At 36.2% G+C, this 20,650-nt stretch overlaps 1 protein-coding gene across 5 annotated transcripts in view; it reads left to right on the top strand.

The window, feature by feature from the left end:
- The window catches only part of VPS13B (vacuolar protein sorting 13 homolog B), a 765,148-nt gene that overhangs the window by 612,014 nt on the left and 132,484 nt on the right, over positions 1–20,650 (top strand). For all 5 annotated transcript variants that reach the window (XM_081070819.1, XM_081070821.1, XM_081070818.1 and 2 more), the window contains exons 37-39: positions 9,268–9,470; positions 12,303–12,507; positions 12,850–13,034. In XM_081070819.1, coding sequence (XP_080926945.1) covers positions 9,268–9,470; positions 12,303–12,507; positions 12,850–13,034 — 593 coding nt within the window. The remainder of the gene's footprint in view (positions 1–9,267; positions 9,471–12,302; positions 12,508–12,849; positions 13,035–20,650) is intronic.

The following is a 20,650-nucleotide window of genomic DNA, read 5'->3' as shown; positions in this document are numbered from 1 at the left end:
AGGAGCCTACTGCGTGTGTTTCTTGTAGGAGTTTTATGGTTTCAGGTCTTAACTTCAAGTATTTAATTCATTTTTAATTTATTTTTATATATGTTGTACGAAAATGTTCTAATTTTATTTTTTTGTATGTAGCAGTTCAGTTTTCCCATCACCATTTATTGAAGAGACTGTTTTTTCCCCAGTGTATATTCTAGTCTCCTCTGTCATATATTAATTGATCATACATGTATGGCTTTGTTTCTGGGCTCTCTATTCTATTCCTTTTATATATGTGTGTTTTCATGTCAGTACCATACACTTTTGGGGGCGGGGGGGAACGGGAACAGGACTTTATTGGGGAACAGTATGTACTTCCAGGACTTTTTTCCAAGTCAAGTTGTTGTCCTTTCAATCTTAGTTGTGGAGGGCACAGCTCAGCTCCAGGTCCAGTTGCCGTTGCTAGTTGCCGGGGGCTCAGCCCACCATCCTTTGCAGAAGTCGAACCTGCAACCTTGTGGTTGAGAGGACACCAACTGACTGTTTGAGAAAACACCAATGGTTCCAACCAACTGAGCCATCCGAGAGCTCAGTGGCAACTCAACTCAAGGTGCCGTGTTCAATTTTAGTTGCAGGGGGCACTGCCCACCATCCTTTGGGGGAGTTGAGGAATCGAACTGGCAACCTTGTGGTTGAGAGGATGCGTTCCAACCAACTGAGCCATTCAGGGGCTCAGTGGAAGCTCAGCTCAAGGTGCCATGTTCAATTTTAGTTGCAGGGGGCGCTGCCCACCATCCCTTGCAGGACTCGAGGAATCGAACTGGCAACCTTGTGGTTTAGAGCCTGCACTCCAACCAACAACTGAGCCATCCAGGAGGCAGCTCAACTCAAGGTGCCATGTTCAATCTTAGTTGCAGGGGGCGAAGCCCACCATCCCTTGTGGGACTCGAGGAATTGAACTGGCAACCTTGTGGTTAAGAGCCCACTGGCCCATGTGGGAATCGAACCGGCAGTCTTCAGAGTTAGGAGCATGGAGCTCTAACTGCCTGAGCCACAATTCCATACACTTTTTGATTATGAAATTTTTGTAGTAAAGTTTGAAACCAGGGAGTATGATATCTTCAGCTTTATTCTTCTTTCTCAAGATTGTTTTGTCTATTCAAGGTATTTTGAGGTTCCATAAAAATTTTAGGATTATTTATTGTTCATTGAAAAATGTCATTAGTACTTTGATAGGGATTGTATTGAATTTTAGATTGCCTTGGGTAGTACGGACATTTTAACAATATTAATTCTTCCAATCCATCCATGAGTGCACAGTATATCATTCCTTTTTTTTTTTTGTCATCTTCAATTACTTTCTTTATTGTCCTATAGTTTTCAGAGTATAAATCTTTTACCTCCTTGGTTAAATTTATTCCTAGGTATTTTATTCCTTTTGATGCAGCTATAAATGTGCTTGTTTCCTTCATTGCTCTTTCTGATAGTTTGTTATTAATATATAGAAATTCAACCAATTTCTTTATATTAATTTTGTATCTTGCAACTTACTGAATACATTTCTTTATTTTAATAGTTTTTTGGTGGAGTCTTTAGGATTTTCTATGAATATTATAATGTCATCTGCAGACAGTGACAGTTTTACTTTTCTTTCCAATTTTGATGCCTTTTATTCCTTTATCTTGCCTAATTGCTGTGGCTAGGACTTCTAATAATATGTTGAATAAAAGTGGTGAAAGAGGGCATCCTTGTCTTGTTCCTGATCTTAGAGGAAAAGCTTTTATCTTTTTACTATTGAGTGTGATATTAGCTGTGGGTTTGCCATTTATGGCCTTTATCATATCGTGATACATTCCCTCTATACCCACTCTTTTGAGAGTTTTTATCATAAATGGATGTTAATTGTCATGTTTTTTCTGCATCTTTTGAAATGATCATAGATTTGTATCCTTCATTTTGTTAATGACATGTATTGATTTGCAGATGTCAAACCATCCTTGCATCCCTGGAATAAATCCCACTTGGTTATGGTGTGCAATGCTTTCAATGTTTTAGTAAATTTTGTTTGCTTATACTTTGTTGAGAATGTTTGCATCTGTGTTCATCAGGGATATTGGCCTGTAATTTTATCTTTTTGTTGTGTCTTTGTCTGGTTTTGGTGTCAGGATAAATGCTGTCCTTGTAAAATGACTTTGGAAACGTTTTTTTCCTCATCAAATTTTTGGAACAATTTGTGAAGGATAAGTGTCACCTCTTCTTTAAATGTTTGATAGAAGTCACCTGTGAGGCCATCTGGTCCTGAACTTTTGGTTTTTGAGAGTTTCTAAATTACTGATTCAATTTCATTACTTGTAAGCAGTCTATTCAGGTTTTCCATTTCTTCATGATTTAGTCTTGGAAGGTTGTGTGTTTCTAGGATTTTTTCATTTCTAGGTTTTCAAATTTGTTGGTGTATAATTGTAGTATTCGCTTATGATGCTTTATGTTTCTGTGATGTCAGTTGTAACTTCTTTTTTCTTTTCTGATTTTACTTATTTGGACTCTCTCTATTTTTTTCCTGATGAGCGTGGCTAAAGGTTTATCAATTGGGTTTATCTTTTCAAAGAACCAGTTCTTAGTTTCACTGATCTAGTCTATTGTTGTTTTTACTCTCTATTTCATTTATTTCCACTCTGTTCTTTATTAGTTCCTTTCTTCTGTGAACTTGGGTTTCATTTTTTCTTTTTCTAGTTCCTTTAGGTGTAAAGTTAGATTGTTCATTTGAGATTTTTCTTGTTTCTTGAGGTAGGCCTGCATCACTATGATCTTCCTTCTTAGAATTGCTTTTGCTGCATCCCATAGATTTTGGAAAGTAGTGTTTCCATTTTCACTTGTCTGAAGATACTAGTTTTATTTCCTCTTTGATTTCTTCATTGACCCATTGGTTGTTCAGTACATGTTGTTTCGTCTCCCAAACGTTTGTTTTTTCCAGGTTTCTTCTTGTAAGTGATCCTTAGTTTCATACCATTGTGGATGGAACAGATGCTTGATATGATTTCAGTCTTGAATTTATTGAGACTTGTTTTGTGGCCTCACATGTGATCGATCCTGGAGAATGTTCCTTGAGCACTTGAAAAGAAGGTGTCTTCTGCTGTTTGGGGATGAAATGTTCTGTATATGTCTATTAAGTTCATTTGATATAATGTGTCTTTTAAGGTCAATGTTTCCTTATTGATTTTCTGTTAGGTGATCTATTTATTGATATAAGTGTGGTATTAAAGACCCCTAATACTATTGTAGTACTGTCAATTTCTTTCTTTATATCTGTTAATATTTGCTTTTCATAGTTTAGTACTTCTGTTTTGTGTGCATATATATTTACGAATGTTGTATCCTTTTCTTGGATTGACCCCTTTATCATTATGTAATGCCCTTCTTTGTCTTTTGTTATAGTCTTTTTTTTTTCAAAGTCTATTTTCTCTGAGATAGTATTTCTACCCCAGCTTTGTTTCCATGTCCCTCTACGTGGAATACCTTTTTCAATCCCTTTCAGTCTGTGTTTATCTTTAAATCTGAAGTGACTCTTGTAGGCAGCATATAGATGTGTCTTTTTTTTTTAATCCATTCAGCCAGTCTGTCTTTTGATTGGAGCATTAAATCTATTTACATTTAAAGTAATTATTGATAGATGTGTACTTATTGCCATTTTATCATTTGTTTTTGGTTGTTTTTGTAGTTTTTCTCTGTTTTTTTTTCTTCTCATAGTATCTTCCTTTGTGATTTGATGTTTTCTCTAGTGTTATTTTTTTTTGGTTTTTTTTTTTTTTGGTTGCTTTCTCTTATATGTGTCTCTGTATATTGTAAGATTTTTTTTGTTTTTACCATGAGGTTCATAAATATCGATGTATATAGCAGTCTATTTTAAGCTGACAGACATTTATGTTCCAGTGACTTCTAAAAGCACTACATTTTTGCTATCCTGCCATTGTATGTTTTATGTCATATTTGACATCTTTTTATTTTGTGTATCCCCTAACTACTATAGTTATAGTTGATTTTACTACTTTTGTCTTTTAACTTTGATACTGTTTTTGTAAGTGGCTGATTTTCTTTTACTATATATTTTCCATTGTCAGTGAGATTTTATTCACTTATCTCTTTTCTTATTTCTAATTATGATTATTTTATTTTCCTCTTAAAGAGGAGCCTTTAAATATTTCTTGTAAGGCCAATTTAGTAGTGATGAACTCCTTTAGCTTTTGCATGTCTGCAGAGTTCCTTCTCTCTCTTTCAATTCTGAAGGATAAACTTGCCATGTAAAGTATGCTTGGTTGTATGTTTTTTTCTTTCAGCGTTTTAAATACATCCTACCATTCCTTTATGGCCTGCAAAATTTCAGCTAAAAATCAGCAGGTAGCCTTACAGAGTTCCCCATGTATGTGACTAGTTTTGTTTTTCTTGCTGCCTTTATAATTCTCCTTTTTTCAATTAAATTTATTGGGGTGACATCAGTAAGTAAAATAATGTAGGTTTCAAGTGTGCAATTCTGTAATACATCATCTATATATTGCATTGTGTGTTCACCACTCAAAGTCAGTTCTCCTTTCATCACTATATATTTGATCCTGTTTACCCTCTTCTACCACCTCCTCCCCCCTTACCCTCTGATAACCACTAAACTAGTGTCGGTGTCTATGAGTTTTTATTTATTTGTTTGTTTGTGTTGTTCATTCGTTGCTGTCAGTTTTATATCCCACGTATGAGTGAAATCATTGGCACTCAACTTTTTCTGTCTGGCTTATTTTGCTTAGCATGATAATTTCAAGATCTATTTACATTTAAATATTTACATGCTCTTTATGTTTACGTTTTGCCATTTTAATTATAAGATGTCTTGGTGTGGCTCTCTTTGGGTTCATCTTGTTTGGGACTGTGTGTGCTTCCTGGACTGGATTTCTGTTTCCTTCCCCAAGTTAGGAAAGTTTTCAGCCATTCTTTCTTCAAATAATTTTTCTGCTCTTTTCTCTCTTCTCCTTCTGGGAGCCCTGTAATTTGAAGGTTGGTACACTTGATGTTGTCACAGGAGTCGCTTAAGAGATCCTCATTTTTTCAATTATTTTTTTCTTTTTGCTGTTCTAATTTGGTGATTTCTATTATTCTGTCTTCCAAATCCCTGGTCCATTTTTCTGTATCATCTAATCTGCTATTGATTCTATCTAGTGTATTTTTCATTTCAGTTACTGATTTCTTTTTTTCTCTCTGTTTTTCTTATATTTGCTCTTTTTTGATGGTCTCACTTTGTTCCTCCATTCTTCTCCCATGTTTGGTGAGCATCCTTTATGACCACTACTTTGAACTCTTTATCAGAATTATTTATCACCACTTTGTTATGGTTTTGAGGGGAGGGGGTTATCTTGTTTTTTTGTTTGGAACATATTCCTTTGTCTCATTTTGTTTGACTTTCTGTGTTTGTTTCTACAAATTAGGCAAAGTAGCTACTTCTTCTGGTCTTCAAGGAGTGGCCTTTGTGTAGAAGCAACCCCTATATAGATTGTATGTCTACATGGCAGGCTGGCTTGGAACTGAAGTTGTGCAGACCACTTAGTTCCTTATATGCACTTTGTCCAGGTGACTTGGCAGGATGGTTGGAGTCAGAGCAAGCATGGGCAAATGGGGGGGGGGGGTCCCAGGTAGCTCCATGCCTAAACCACCTTGGTGGGATTGCTGGATATGGAGTGGGCACAGGTGGGATGGGGGTTCCCTGGGTCACAGGGAACACAGGAATGGGGGTTCCCTGGCCACACCCACTGGCCACCCTCACAGGACAGCTGGAGTTGGAGTGGGCTTGGGGGCTTCCAGGGTGTACCATACCCAAGCTGCCTTTGTGGGACTGCTGTAGCTGGAGCAGGTACAGGCTGGGGAGAAGTGCCAGGGCATGCCACTTCAGGGTCACTTTGGTGGGACAGCTGGAGTAAGCTCAGACTGGGGGTGTTCCCAGGGCATGTTGCACCAGTACCACCTTAGCAAGATGTCTGGATTGAGTGCAGGTGAAGGGGGCCCAAGAGCATGCCACATGAGGACCATCTTAGCAGGTCTCCTGGAGCTGGGACAGGCACAGACAGCCAGGGGTACACTGGGGCAGCCTTGGGAGGCTGGCAACAGTAACTGGACTGTGCTTTTACCCCCGCTATTAAGGTTGAAGAGGAACGTAAAAATTGCCCTCCTCCACATCTCCAGTCCGAGAGTTTCAGCAGTTGTTTACCTGTTTGACAGATGCTCTAAGATTAGTAAATGGATTTTCTTCACATATAGTCTAGGTGCCCTTTAAGCCACTGTTTTTTCACTGTGCCCAAGGGTGGGTGAGTCTGCATACGTACCCCTCAGTGATATCCCTCCCTCCTGCAGGTAACTATGTTAAGGGTAGGGTAACTGTTTTTATTGCGTCCCCATCTCTCCTCCCCTTTTCTATGTGATCTCTCTGTTGTTTGTTGTGCAAAAGCTGTTCTGTCAGTCCTCATTGCTTTTCCAGGAGGAATTGTTCTATATGTAGATGAATATTCCATGTGTCTTTGGAAGGAGGGGAGTTCAGGGTCTTTTACACTGGCATCTTGGACCCTATCAGAAGCTGCAACAGCTTGTAGCCGGAAAATAATGAAGTTCTCAAAAAATGATGGGGATATATCAAAAGGATACAGGAACCAACTTGAAAGGGTTCCCAGTGGCCAAAGTTGGTTCAGTTTAAGCAACATAGTAAATAATGATACTATAAGATTATAACCCACAAAAGAAAATAAATATCCATGAGTCCATACTGATATAAATAATTGAACTAATAAATGAGGTAGAAAGGACAGCTCTTTTTATCTTACAATACTAATTAATAAATGTTGGAAAATAAGAGCAATAGCAAATCAACATTATGAAGTGCCATAGTAGTATCTGTTGCATTCAAGAACCACTGATGGATGCTAACATTAGTGGGTAAAATTTACTGTAAAAAAGGATACTCGTATAATCTCCAAATATCTCCCCACAGATATTTATTATTTACAAATGCCAACTTTACAGTGGCAAAAGCTGGCAGACACCACCACTTTAGCCATGTAATCAGCGTTAATATTACCAGTAATAAAACATCAATATCACTTATCCAAATGTGATGCACTGAGAATGACATCATTTCTCTGGTATTCTTGCCACTAGTGAGAAAACATTAGTAAACATAAATTGAGAGATAGTCTGCAAACTAATTGGCCTGGACTATTCATGATTATCAAGGTCATGAAAGACGAAGAAAGCTAGAGGATCTGTCGTAGACTAAGAAGACTGGACCACTAAATTCAGTGGAGATCCTAGGTTGGGTCCTGGACCAGAGAAAGGCCATTCATGGGGAAAATGACAAAACTTAAGATCTGTACATTACTTAATAGTATTATATTAATGTGAATTTTATGATTTGCACTATTTATACAGTATTTGTACTATGGTTACATAGCTGGGTGAAGGTGTATGGGAACTCTGTACAACTTTTGCAACTTGGGTAGGTCTAATGTTATTTCAAAATTAAAAATATTTGTATGGGTTTTCTTTTTTGGTTTTTTTTTTGTTTGTTTTTTTAGAAGAAGGGAACTTGGAATACATGACTTCTAAAATCTCTTCCATCTAGCTCTACTGGACCAGAAAAAGGTCATTAGTGGGGAAAATGGCAAAGATCTGTAGATTACTTAATATTATTATCTCAAGGTGAATTTTATGATTCCAGTATTTGTACTATGGTTATATAGCTGAGTGAAGGTATGGTGGGAACTTTCATAATTGGATATTTCATTGTAGGGTAGTATGAAGGTGCGTGTATTTGAAAATAAAGAGTAATGTAGTTCTGACATTCCCTTAGTGTTCATTTGCTGTATGATCGTATTGCATTAAGCTTGTACTTTCATAATCCGATTATGACAAATCACTGAATAATGAATTGGTATGTTTCATTTAGCAGATATTTACTGTTGAGAAGTCTTAGCTTTCAGGAAATGTAATGCAGTTAAGCCAGGAAGTTATGACTTATGTTCTAAACTCCATTAACAAAGATGATTTTTGATTTGGGGGTATTTGGTGGCCTGTTTCTATTTTCTTTATTCTCTATTTAATTTTTATTCTTTAAATAAAGTGTAGCTTTGAACCCAGAAAAATGTGTAAATGAAGTGGAAGTCTTAGTGCAACATGTATTTGATGAAAAATTTTAAGAAATTTTCACCATCATAGTTTGTGACAAGTCTTAGCCCTAACACTTTTGTGGACATGATGTCTTCTGTGGAAGATTAAAAGTTGTGTATCTTATTTCTGCAGTAGGAACATACAGCATATATGATGTTTTCAGGTCCACAGAATTGAAAAGTCAATGTGGGTCCTATACTTTGAAAAGTGTATACTGTCAGCCTAAGGTGTTTTTTAATCTTTCATCTTTTTTAAGGATCAAATATCCTTAGAAAAATAAGCCATGGGCATTACAAACGTGGCCTGGTGAAATTCAATATTTACAATGACAATTCAGAATATGAGCTCCTTGGGAGAAAGTTAACCCACCACTCTAACTTTGCATCCAAATATCTTAAAGTGTGCCATTGGTTTTATGAAAAGGTTTTGATCTACACTTCTAGTTTAAGTTCAAAAGAAAACCTACATTTTAAAGTGTATTCCTTTTCTGGGTATATTTACTTTGAACTATAGCATATAGTTTTTCTCATAAATCTAACCTGCCACTATCTGTTTTTAAGACTTTGTAAACTTCAAGTGGTTATGATGTGTGAAGTTTGGATTAAACTAAAATTTTTAGAAAACACATGTTATATATTTTGATTGTTTTGATTTTAACGTGGGCCAGTCAAAAACTTGAGTGTCTAGCAAAGTAATATACTATACTTTTACTGTAAGAAATCACAGAAAATTGCCCTTTCTCATCATGTTAACAATAGACAAATGAAGCAGCTGTTTTTATTCTTAATGTAGTTGTTTGAAAAACTTGCACAATTTAATGAAAATGTCTCTACTCATAAAACTTAAAATGCTCACACATGGAAAAAGTCATAATGTTTTGGCAAATATTGCTTTGTTAGGAATGTGAATAAGGTATACCTGCTTCATAACTAGAATTCTAGAGAAATGGCATAAAACTGTGGGGGAAAGCCAAATGAAGAAGAAGACTCTGACAAAGGATGAATTAATGACCTTAGAAAAGATGATTCTTGCGCAAACATATTTTTTGAAATGAAAGAATTATAATATATACCCCTCTCCATTTCATTTTTGTATCTACAGGCATAATTCTTGGGTCATCATTTCTACTCAACATTAACGATTTTCTCCTTAAAACAAGTCTCAAAGAAAGAAGTCGGATTCTGATAGGACCATGTTGTGCTACTGCCAATCTGGAAGCTAAGTGGTGTAAACACAGTGGCAATCCCGGTCCAGAACAGTCCATACCAAAAATATCCATCGACTTGAGAGGAGGTCTACTACAGGTCTGTGGGGATTGGCCACATTTTCCCCATAAGTTTTTAACTAGCCTTTGTTCAGTTTTTTACTCTTAGTAAATTTTAAATCTTGATGTGGTGAGAAAGGGTATTGTCAGATTGCTGTCTTATTAAACATTTTTAACAGCTTTATTGAGATATAATTCACATACCATGCAATCCACCTAATTAAAATGCACAATCTACTTTTTTTTAGTACATCCACTGAGTTGTGTGATCAGCACTACAATCCATTTCACTCCATTTTAGAACATTTTCACATATACACACTCCCAAAATCCTGTATCCATTAGCATTTGTTCCCCATTACCCTCTAATCCCCTCTCCAGGCATAGGCAACCACTAATCTATTTTCTGTCTACATATTTGACTTTTCTGGACATTTCATGTAAAAATGTGGTGGTGGTTTGTGAGTAATTTCTTTCACTTAGCACAGTGTTTTCAATGTTCATCCATGTTTTAGCAGATGCCAGTACTTCATTCATTTTTATGGCCAAATAGTATTCCACTATATGGATATACCACATTTTGTTTATCCATTCAACTGATGGACATGTGGGTTCTTTCCATCTTTGACTTAAGAATAATGCTGCTATGAACATTTGTATACAAGCTTTTTCATGGACATATGTTTTCATTTCTCTTAGATATATGACTAGGAATGGAATTGCTGGGTAATTAAACTTTTTTCTAATGTGTAGACTTTTCTAATTACCAAGCAGTATACCTGTGTCAATCACAGTGTCATCAGCAATATATAAGAACCTTTTCTTAATGGCAGATTCCTTAGATTAAATTATGATGCTGATGACTAACACTTGACACATTGCAACCTTTTATGCATTTCATTTAGAGCCAAGTATAGAATGTGTGAGGGTATTCAACTTATTTCTTGATAACTTTCTACTTGAATAGATTTGAATGTATTCTTTATATGAGTTGATGTCCCCCAAATTTGACACACACAAAAAAATAACTTGAGAAATTCCCAATTACAGACAATGGAAACGACTAATTTGTTAATAATGGAGGCATATTATATATCAATTTCTTGTTTTCATCTAAAGCTTGTGTTGCCTCAACTTATTCATCAGTTTTCTTACTAACACAGAGCTAGATGTGGGGGGATGCTAATAACTTATTGCTTTGTACTGCTGGAAATTTTGCACATCTATCAGAAATCTTCGTATATTTAACAATAAGCATGTAGTTTTGTATTGTTTCATCAAAAATATTAATTGTATTAGCCTTTTTTTCAAGGCAGCAGAGTAACTCCACATTAAAAACAATAAGAGCAAAACTAAAGTATATCATTTCTACATCATAAATTCACTAACTGTCTCTGAATAATTTAAAGGCTAGAGCACAGTGTTCAACTCTCCAACTTGATTTTTCATCTATTTCTATTTTTCCAGATCCAACAAAAAAATAGTATTGGTGAAAACAAAAGTAGACTTAACATCAGATCTCTTACCTTTATGTCTGAGCTGCCCTAACCCTAGGACCTAAGCCTAGGGTTAAAACTTAGCCACAGGTATAGGGTTATTCTTTTCTACCTCTGTGTATTCTTTTTTCTTTTCTGTGTTACATGGTTTTCCTAGAATTAATGGTTGCATTGCCTTTATCCAATTATTCAGAGAAATTTAATACTGAAATTTTGAGCCCTCTGAAATTATTATTACCCATTGGTCAGACTTTTATTATAGACTAATATTCTTCACGTGCAGAAAGAGGGAACTCTCTATTAGAGGAAACACCGAGACCTTTGTTCTGAAACTATGGTAGCTCCTGTGCCGTTGCTTTTCAGGGTGTGGGATCCTGTGTTTGTGCGTTCTCACTCAGCACAGAAGGTGGGGGCCTTCAGAGTTCAGGTTCATTTAGGATCTTCCCTAACTTCTTCTCTTAAAAATAAAAGTGCAAAGAAAAGAACCCTATAATCAAGATGTGTTTAATCTCATGACAAAATGTAGAAAACTATTCTACAAAGTTACTATTACTTTATTAACATTTTGGCCTAGAGGATCTCCATTGCCTTCTCTCCGACTGCAAATAGATGTTCTTTTCCCTCTTAGCTAAGTTAATTAATAAACATTACCTCATATTAACATAATTTCATCATTACTTCAGCATTTAAAATTGATCATTCTTCACATGGTATAATTGATTTTCCTTTTTTAAAAAAGATTTTTTTTTATTGGGGGTAGGGGAACAGGACTTTACTGGGGAACAGTGTGTACTTCCAGGACTTTTTTCCAAGTCAGGTTGTTGTCCTTTCAGTCTTAGTTGTGGAGGGCGCAGCTCAGCTCCAGATCCAGTTGCCGTTGCTAGTTGCAGGGGGCACAGCCCACCATCCCTTTTGGGAGTCAAACCAGCAACCTTGTGGTTGAGAGGACACGCTCCAACCAACTGAGCCATCTGGGAGGCAGCTCAGCTCAAGGTGCCGTGTTCAATCTTAGTTGCAGGGGGTGCTGCCCACCATCCCTTGCGGGACTTAAGGAATTGAACTGGCAACCTTGTGGTTGAGAGCCCTCTGGCCCATGTGGGAATCGAACCGGCAACCTTTGGAGTTAGGAGCATGGAGCTCTAACCTTATGAGCCACCGGGCCTGCCTGATATTCTTGTTTTTATATATTTACTCAAGTAATAGAATTATCTCCCATAATAGGTCAATTACTTCTTAGAAATTATAGCTAAGTTATTGTCAGTAATTAAATTGAACATAATTGCAGTCATGCATTAATTCAAATATGATTGTACCTAATTATCTTCATGAAATGTTTGTATTTAAAAGCCATTAATATTTTTCATATAATTTTAAAGGTTTTCTGGGGTCAAGAACATTTGAATTGTTTAGTTCTTCTACATGAATTACTCAATGGATACCTTAATGAGGAGGGAAATTTTGAAGTGCAAGTTTCTGAAGCAGTGCCACGTATGCCATCTGTGGAAAAGAATCAGATGTCCAAAAGTGAACAAAGTTCAGATGACCTACGGACAGGTCTATTTCAGTATATACGTGATGCTGGTAAGTAAATATAGCTTCAGTGTGTGTGTGTGTGTGTGTGTGTGTGTGTGTGTGTGTGTGTGTGTTAATTGCACATTCACTAAAGAATAACACAACAAGATCACTTCAAAAGTGCATTAATATGTGAGGTATGAAAATACTATATTACCAATCAGTCTCTCTTCAGGGAAAATTCTTGATTTGTTCCTGTCTCAGACAGTATAAAAATGACCAAACAGCTTCTTTATATTTTTTCTTTTATTTTCATCAATTTTTCTTGCTCTCATAAACCAGCATGTTTCCCATCAAAACCAGCATGTTTCCCTTCAAAAGCATACAATTAATTTTACTTTCATTTAACAGAACCTTTGAAAACGCCTGGTGTTTATGAAGTCTTGTTTTACAATGAAACCGAAGATAGCCCAGGGATGATGTTATGGAGATATCCAGAACCTCGAGTGCTCACCCTTGTACGGATAACTCCTGTGCCCTTCAACACCACCGAGGATCCAGATATTAGCACAGCAGACCTTGGTGATATGCTGCAGGTATGTAATGACTATTCATCTTAAAATAAAAGCATGGTGGAAAAGTGCTCTTGAGCTACTAGGAAAAATGTTTGGAGCATACCTATTTTTTTCCATCAATTGACTCTATTGATGAAGAGAAATATACATATAGATATATACACATACACAAACACACACAACAATTTAAAATACGAGAATAATATAATTCAGATTCATGGTACATGGCAATTTGGAGAGTTCTCAATTATACTTTTTGTCCTGTTGTAGGCAGGTTACATGGTCACTAACTGTAATAAGACAAACAGGTGTCATTCAATTCACCACACATTTTTTGTGTACCTACCATGTGCTCACAACTCTTAAGCATTTCTAGAACTGCTCCATGAAATAAAGTATGTCCACATGAAGCCAGAATGGATGACTCAGTTTTCATTTTCCAGAGTGGAAAATGGTCTTGGGGCCTGAGATAGGCTAATAGGAAAACCATCTAACTGGTGATCATATCATATTCTGTATGATTTTGTAAAAGTTTTTTACTTATCGGTTCCCTGAGTTTAAAGTAAATGTCATTGTGGATATCACTCTATTATCGTTCTACTTATTAATATTCTGTGAATCTGAATTCTCCCAAAATTTGTTTTTCTCAGTGTTCCATCTATTACCAGATTACACACCATTCACTTAGAGCCTGGGGGTCGTTCCTGTTTGCTCTTTCCCTAATTCTCTGCATCTGATTCATCAACAAGTCCTATCAGTTCTACTTCAAAATATGTCCCTATTCCATCTATTTCTCTCTGTTTCTACTGGTGCAACCTGAGTCCTGGCTACCATCTTCTATTCCTTACTACAGTAGCTTCTTAATTGGTCTCTATAATACCATTCTTATCTTCCCGTAATGCATTTTCCAAACAACCAACATGATCTTTTAAAAATGTAGACCAGGTCACATCATTCCCCTAATTTAAAACATTATAGTGTCTTCCTCTGACACTTAGAACAAAATTCACATATCTTGCTATGACCTACAGGGCCTATGATCTGTGCCTTTCCTACCTCTCTGCCTTTATCTCATGCCAGTCTCCCCATATCTCACTGTGCTCCAGCCACACCAGCCTCCTTTTTCTCCTTGAGCATACCACTTAAGAGACATTTCTCTTGTGTTCTTCTCATTTTTCTCAATCAAGTATACCATCTCAAATGTCATATCCTGGTTAGCTCACTACCACTACTTTATTCTGTGTTGCGTTTTTTTTTACTTTCTTCATAGCTCTTATTGCTGTTCACAATTATCCTATGCATTTATTTATTTACTTGCTTATGGTCTTTCCATCTCTACTGTTAGAAAATAACCAAAATAACCATATGATTTCACTCATGTGTGGGATATAAAATTGAAAGCAATAAATGAACAAGACAAACAAGCAAAAACTCATAGACACAGACAACAGTATAGTGGTTACCAAAGGGAAAGGGGGGAGGGAGGAAGATAGAAACGGGTAAAGGAGGTCAAATATATGGTGACGGAATGAGATTTGACTTTGGGTGGTGAGCACACAATATAATATAAAGAATTGTACACTTGAAACCTATATAATTTTACTAAACAGTGTCACCCGAATAAATTTAATTAAAAAAATAATTCTTATATGTCTTGATCACTAATCTCCAGCCTCTGGTACATAGAGATATTCACTCATTTTTTTTAACGACTGCTCTATACTTCACAAATCAGAGTAATAATATAAATCAGAGAGGTCTAAGGTACATATTAGCATAGGTATATTCTTATTGAATTGCTTTTTTAAATTCTTGATTATAATATATTTAGTCAGATTTTCACCTTCTGAATTGATGACAATGATATGTGTCGTCATTTTGTCAAGTAAACCTAGAGTGTGCAGAACTGTCCAATTTGCCAAGATGTTGACAGTCTCTTCTTTCTTTTTTTTTCTTGTGGTGAGAACTTTTAAGATCTGCTCTCTTAGTAATTCTTTGATTTTTAAATCCTCAGATTTGTTTTTCATCCTATCAAGGTCATATTCATTATCTCTCAGTATTCTTGGATAATTTTTACTACATAAAACAGCAATATCTTTGAATCCATTAGACTTGCCTAAACACAGAACATTGGTATTTTCCATCAAAAAGAAAACATTCCTATATCAAAGTTTCAGCATCATGTAAGACTTTCTGATTTGGGGGGTTCAGATTTATAGATAAATGTTAATATATTTATTAAGATAAATATGATAATGCTTAGTGGTTGTATTATGTCAGTTGTATTAAATAGGGCGTTTAATACTGAGATGTGGACAGAGTTGAAAGATAGGGATGCTGGCCTAAGAGGCAAGTCAAGGTGTCACCTGCTGTAAGCTGAAAGCATAGCTTGATCCCAGTGCCGGGAAGGAACACCTAGAACCAGCCGCTGGGATGGAAGAACAGAGCAGGCCTGGCGGAAGGTTGCATTGCTGCTGAGTTCTCCGCCCAGTCCTTATATAACAGGTCCTCAAATAATATTTCATTGTAACGTTCATGACGTGCCGTAGGAATACAACTCTTGTTTATGTCAATTCCTAGGGTAAAGTTGGTTTCATTATACATCATTTCACCGTGGTTCCAAGAGCCTATGGACCATGTTATGTGAGGATTTAACTTTTGCTCTGAGTAGGAGCAGAATTTGCCCCAAGGGTTGGGGTGAGCTTTATCTGTGGAAATAACTCTCTGGGTTGCAATCTTAGAACCATACAATTTAATTTCCTTGGAGCTTTGGCTGAAAACAGAAAACATGTTGCATGAATCACAGGTTTGATTTAGTATGATAGTTTTTCCCTAAGTACTTGCAGTGCCAGATCCTGGGCTTCGTCCTGAGAATTCAGAGACAGTAAGGCAGTACCTACTCATAGGAAACTCTCTGTCTAGCAGAGAACTTTCTGTGGTTGTTTGGATAGAAGAGTCTCCCTAATTTCAGCTTTCAAGGAGAACCTCTAATTGTTAGAATCATTTTCCTGCTATATGTGATTATGATTATCTCCAGGTCTGTACCAGAGGCGCACCTAAAATACTGAACCACCGATCCTGCATTGCAGGGAGCTTATGAAAAGAAGGCCCTTTATCATAATGCTGATAGCAGGGACATTAAAGTCTCAACGGCTGGCTCCTTTTCCTCTCCCATTTTTGGTTTACTAGCTCAGTAACCTTAGTGATCTCCTTGAGCCTTAATTTCCTCAACAGAACTCTGGAGTTAATGTTATTTACCTTTCAGAGTTGTCATGAGAATTAAATGAAATACTATAGTTAAAACAAATACATGCCTTACATATAGTGAGCTCTTAATAAATGTTCATTTCCTTCCCTCCATAACTCCTTTAAAAGCAACTGCCACAATCACCAAAAGAGCTTCCTAAATGGAATTCCAGCCTTCAGTCCGTCTTCCTTCCAAACTGCCCCACTAAGTTCTTAAAGGACAGGTGGATTGTATCAGTTCCCTGAGACAAACCTTTAGTGATTCTATTAACCTGCTAGGCTGACCTTGTGAGCCCTCCGTAACCTCCCACCCCCACCCAGCTTTGCGCTTCACTCCCTGACACATGATCTGTGCTCTCCTCGAACTGGCCTATTCAACATTTCCCAAACCAGCTTGTGACATCCCACTTCCATCCTACTCAGTCTTCATTTGAATCTTTCCTTTTTCTGAAATCCTATTCACACTTCCAGACAGCTCACATACCATCTATTTCACGAAGCCTTTCCTGAACACCAGCTCCAAACATGATGCCACCTTCCTCTCAAGTTCTCTAGCACTCATGGCACAACTTTTATGCTATTTCTCACCTTATTCCTCACGTTTTAACTATGTGTCCATATCTTTCTTTTTGTATTTGTAATTAAATTTATTGGGCTGACAATGGTTAGTAAAATTGCATAGTTTTCAAGTACACAGTTCTATAATACATTATCTATATATCATATTGTGTTCTCACCACCCAGAGTCAAAAGAGGTCAAATATATGGTGATGGAAAGAGAAATATGTGTCCATATCTTGTCTCCCTCCTAGATTGTAGGTTTCCCAAGGAAATGATCATATCTAATTTGTCATTATGTTCTTGGCAGTATCCACTCCAGTGGAGGTATATATTGAATGGATGAATGGATGAATGTCATATTCCTATTTTGTATTATTCAAAATTATTACATAGTTTGTCATTATTTTATGAGCTCTTGAATGAGTTTTGGTTTTACAAACTGAATTATGTCAGGATGCATTGTATTATGCTTCAGTGGTATTATCTACCATAAACACACAGTCTAATGTCATTACATTATACAGGCTCTTGGTGAGATCATTGAATGTTCTGCTAAGCCCACTGCCCCCTAGACAGAGGCTTAAATACAAAGATAAGGTAATTTCCTTGGTTGTAATCCTAAAAACAGAAACAAGCTTAGATGACTTTTTCTTTCAGGACCATTTATTTCATTAAAAAAAACTGACCTTATAGAGTTCACTTACAAAGAAGGCTCAAATTTGTCTCTTTATATACCTTTCTGTGATTCATAATGGGGTTTATAAATAGTCTTCCCAAATGACTTTATGGAATTTATTTGGAAAATATCTCTAATATTAAATCAAACTAACCACAGATTGTGAACAAAGACCATAAAATTAATGTTCACAGAAAGCAAAAGGAGCTTATTTTGTGATCAGTTTATCATCTTGTCATGTTAAATTTTAAGTGTTAGTATGTTTAGGATCTGTAAGGTAGAATAATGCCATCAACCTAGAAGGAATGTTGTGTGGTTTAAATAAGCTTAAAAATAGGAAATCTCTGGTACTGTGTCTGGCACATACTAAGTTTCCCTCTCTTCTCATCCTATTGTGTACACTGCCTACTGAGGATTCCATTTTGGAAGTAAAGTGTTCCCAGATTGCAAAATGTTAATTCATCCTCTGTAGTAGAATTGGTAATGGATATTTTTAGTTCTCACACAAATCTGTCATCGTGCTTGTTCTATTCTCTCAATATTGTATTATTCTTGTTTTCATATTTATTTTCATTTATGTGTTGCACTACGTTTTTAGATATCTTCATTTGGTATGTGACAAACTAAATATCATCTTTCCACCAAGGATCCTAAGAGCATAAAGCTTGAACATTACAATTCAATACAAATACTAAATGGATTGGGATCACTAAAGCAATTTAAACACCTGGGAAGCAAAGTCTCCGAAGTAAAGGGCAGGATGAGTTTGGCATTGATAACATGCTTTATGGGTTAAAAAGAAAGATACAACAGCTAAGGTCAGGAATTTCTCTAATGCAAGAAATATCTAGGATGTACATAAGATTCCTGGTGTTAAAGTCAGAGAAAAATGAAAGAAAATGTTAAGTTAATGTTGGAAAAAATTAACACAGGTCACAAAACTTTGTATTAGATAAATTAAATAAACACATAGATTCAAATCTATACCTTTAGAAAATGTGAATATAAATTAATAAATGAAATAAACATATCTGTTATTTTCTATTTCTACTCCATAACACTTCTCATCAACAAATAATTATGGAATGTCTTTTCAATATCAATATAGGGTACAACAATGTATAGACAATGAGGATATGAAGAAAAAAAGATCTGTCATTACTCTTATAAGGTTTATAATATAATTGAAAAGAGAGGGCATAATTGCATGTGTAAACTCATAAGATAAAATATCTGAATATATATTAGGATAAATTATACGTTTATATAGAAGGAATCTGGGAAATTTGTAATTTGGGGAATTCTGACATCTGAAAAGTAAATTGAATTAATTGGGAAAAGAGAATAAATTTATTATTAAAACTGTGTGATTTCATAGCACTTTCTCAGTTAAAAAAGGCATTTCTAAGCTTCAGAATTTGGTGCAGAATTCTTTGTGAAAAAAATATGACTGGAGTCCTTAAAATATATCTTCACAAGAATAACAGGAAGAAAAAGACAAAAATCAAGCTGTGTCATTTGTTTATTTCTGATGGAGAAGGAGAACAGTAAGCCAAAGAAATCAATGCACTTGTGCCCAATTCACTTTTGTTTATCCAGTTCAAAAGTTAGGGAAATTAATTTTTAAATTACACTAATATGATTACAGAAATCAAAGTGAAACCACATTGGAGGAATAATGAATAAAAAACTGCATACTTGGAAACCAAGGAAACTCTAAATGGTTGAGATGTTTTTTGTTTTTTTCCAAATGTGTTATGATCATCCCTGTGTTTTACACCCAGAGCTGTGCTAGGTGCTTTGCATACATAACCTCATTAAATATTATTTTATTCTGTGAGTTGAGCATTATCTCCATTTTATAAGTGGGGAGATTAAGGCCAAGAGAAATTTACTGGTGTCGAATCATAAAACTAAAAGTAGGGAAGACAGACTTTCATCCCTGTTTTTCCCCACTTCTAAACCTATACTCTTTATCCTATTTGTAAAACATTGGGATAATATTATTGTAGATGATACATTAGAGTGATAGTGAGCTACTTTGTTGAGAAACGTGGAAAGAAGGAAAATAAAATGATCCTTTTACTTCAAACTGTTAAATCATGAAGTAATGAATCAGACTAAAGATATAAAAAATAACCTTAAATAAATAAAAGGAATCCTAGACACACAAGATGGTTTGGGTATTAAGATATCTACAGAAAGAATGTTTCCTTCAGGAGGAGAGTTAGACATTTCACTCAGCCATTTCTCTCTAGCTCTAGAAACCTAGAAGGGTTACAGAAGCATTTGTTGGCAGAAGCCCTCCTTGCAGCATCCAAAGAAATGGTACCCAAGTGTCTGGTTCTCCTGGTAGCTAAATCCCCTTTATGAGGATGAATGTAGTTGCTGTCAAATCTCTGTCTAACATTCAAATCATCTAACCATCCATACAACCTTGTAATAGTTTGGTTCCCAATGCAGTCTATCTCTGTAGAGAGTATCATACACTGCGCAGGCCGCATCAGTATCCAGGCTCCTTGGTAATTATACATCTCAAAGTAAATTAATAACTTGGCATCTGGTTTATGTATCAGTCTCCAGTGAACTTGGTCGCGTGACTCAGCATTCCTAAGTCTAGTCAGTGCTAGGACACCTTGGACATTTTCTGAGGCTGCGAGACCTATGGCCAGATCTTGACTCACACTGAATCCATCATGCTAAGTACCCTCTTGTGGCTGCCTGCCTTCCCAGCATGTTGGCCTTTCCCAGTGACATCTCTATTGTGCAGTGCGTCACAATTTTTCCAAGCAAAATTCTATTCTCACTTCCTTAAAGAGTTGTGAGGAATAGAGAGAACGTATGTAAAGCGCCTGGCATAGTGACTTACATGCGAGTAGTTAAAAGCTCTATAAATTATTATTGTGACACTCAGTAAGTGGTAGCTGCTGTCACTATTATCATCATTGTCGTCATCCTGTCAATTGATCCAAGAACCTGTATCCTACTGTGTTAGGCCAAGGAAGCCCTATTTCCTGAGAAAGACGTTGTTTGTGTGTTGCCAGTCTGTTAATGTCATAGTAATTGTTAAGAATGCTGACTCTGCATATGATTAATGGAATGCTTTCACTAACAGAGTGGCTACCGTAAGAGACACCACCTTTCCAACAGCTAC

The sequence above is a fragment of the Rhinolophus hipposideros genome, assembly GCF_964194185.1.
Source record: "Rhinolophus hipposideros genome assembly, chromosome: 13".
Lineage (NCBI taxonomy): Eukaryota > Metazoa > Chordata > Mammalia > Chiroptera > Rhinolophidae > Rhinolophus > Rhinolophus hipposideros.
Note: the sequence above shows the minus strand (reverse complement) of the source record. Positions and strands in the feature narration are given on the sequence as shown.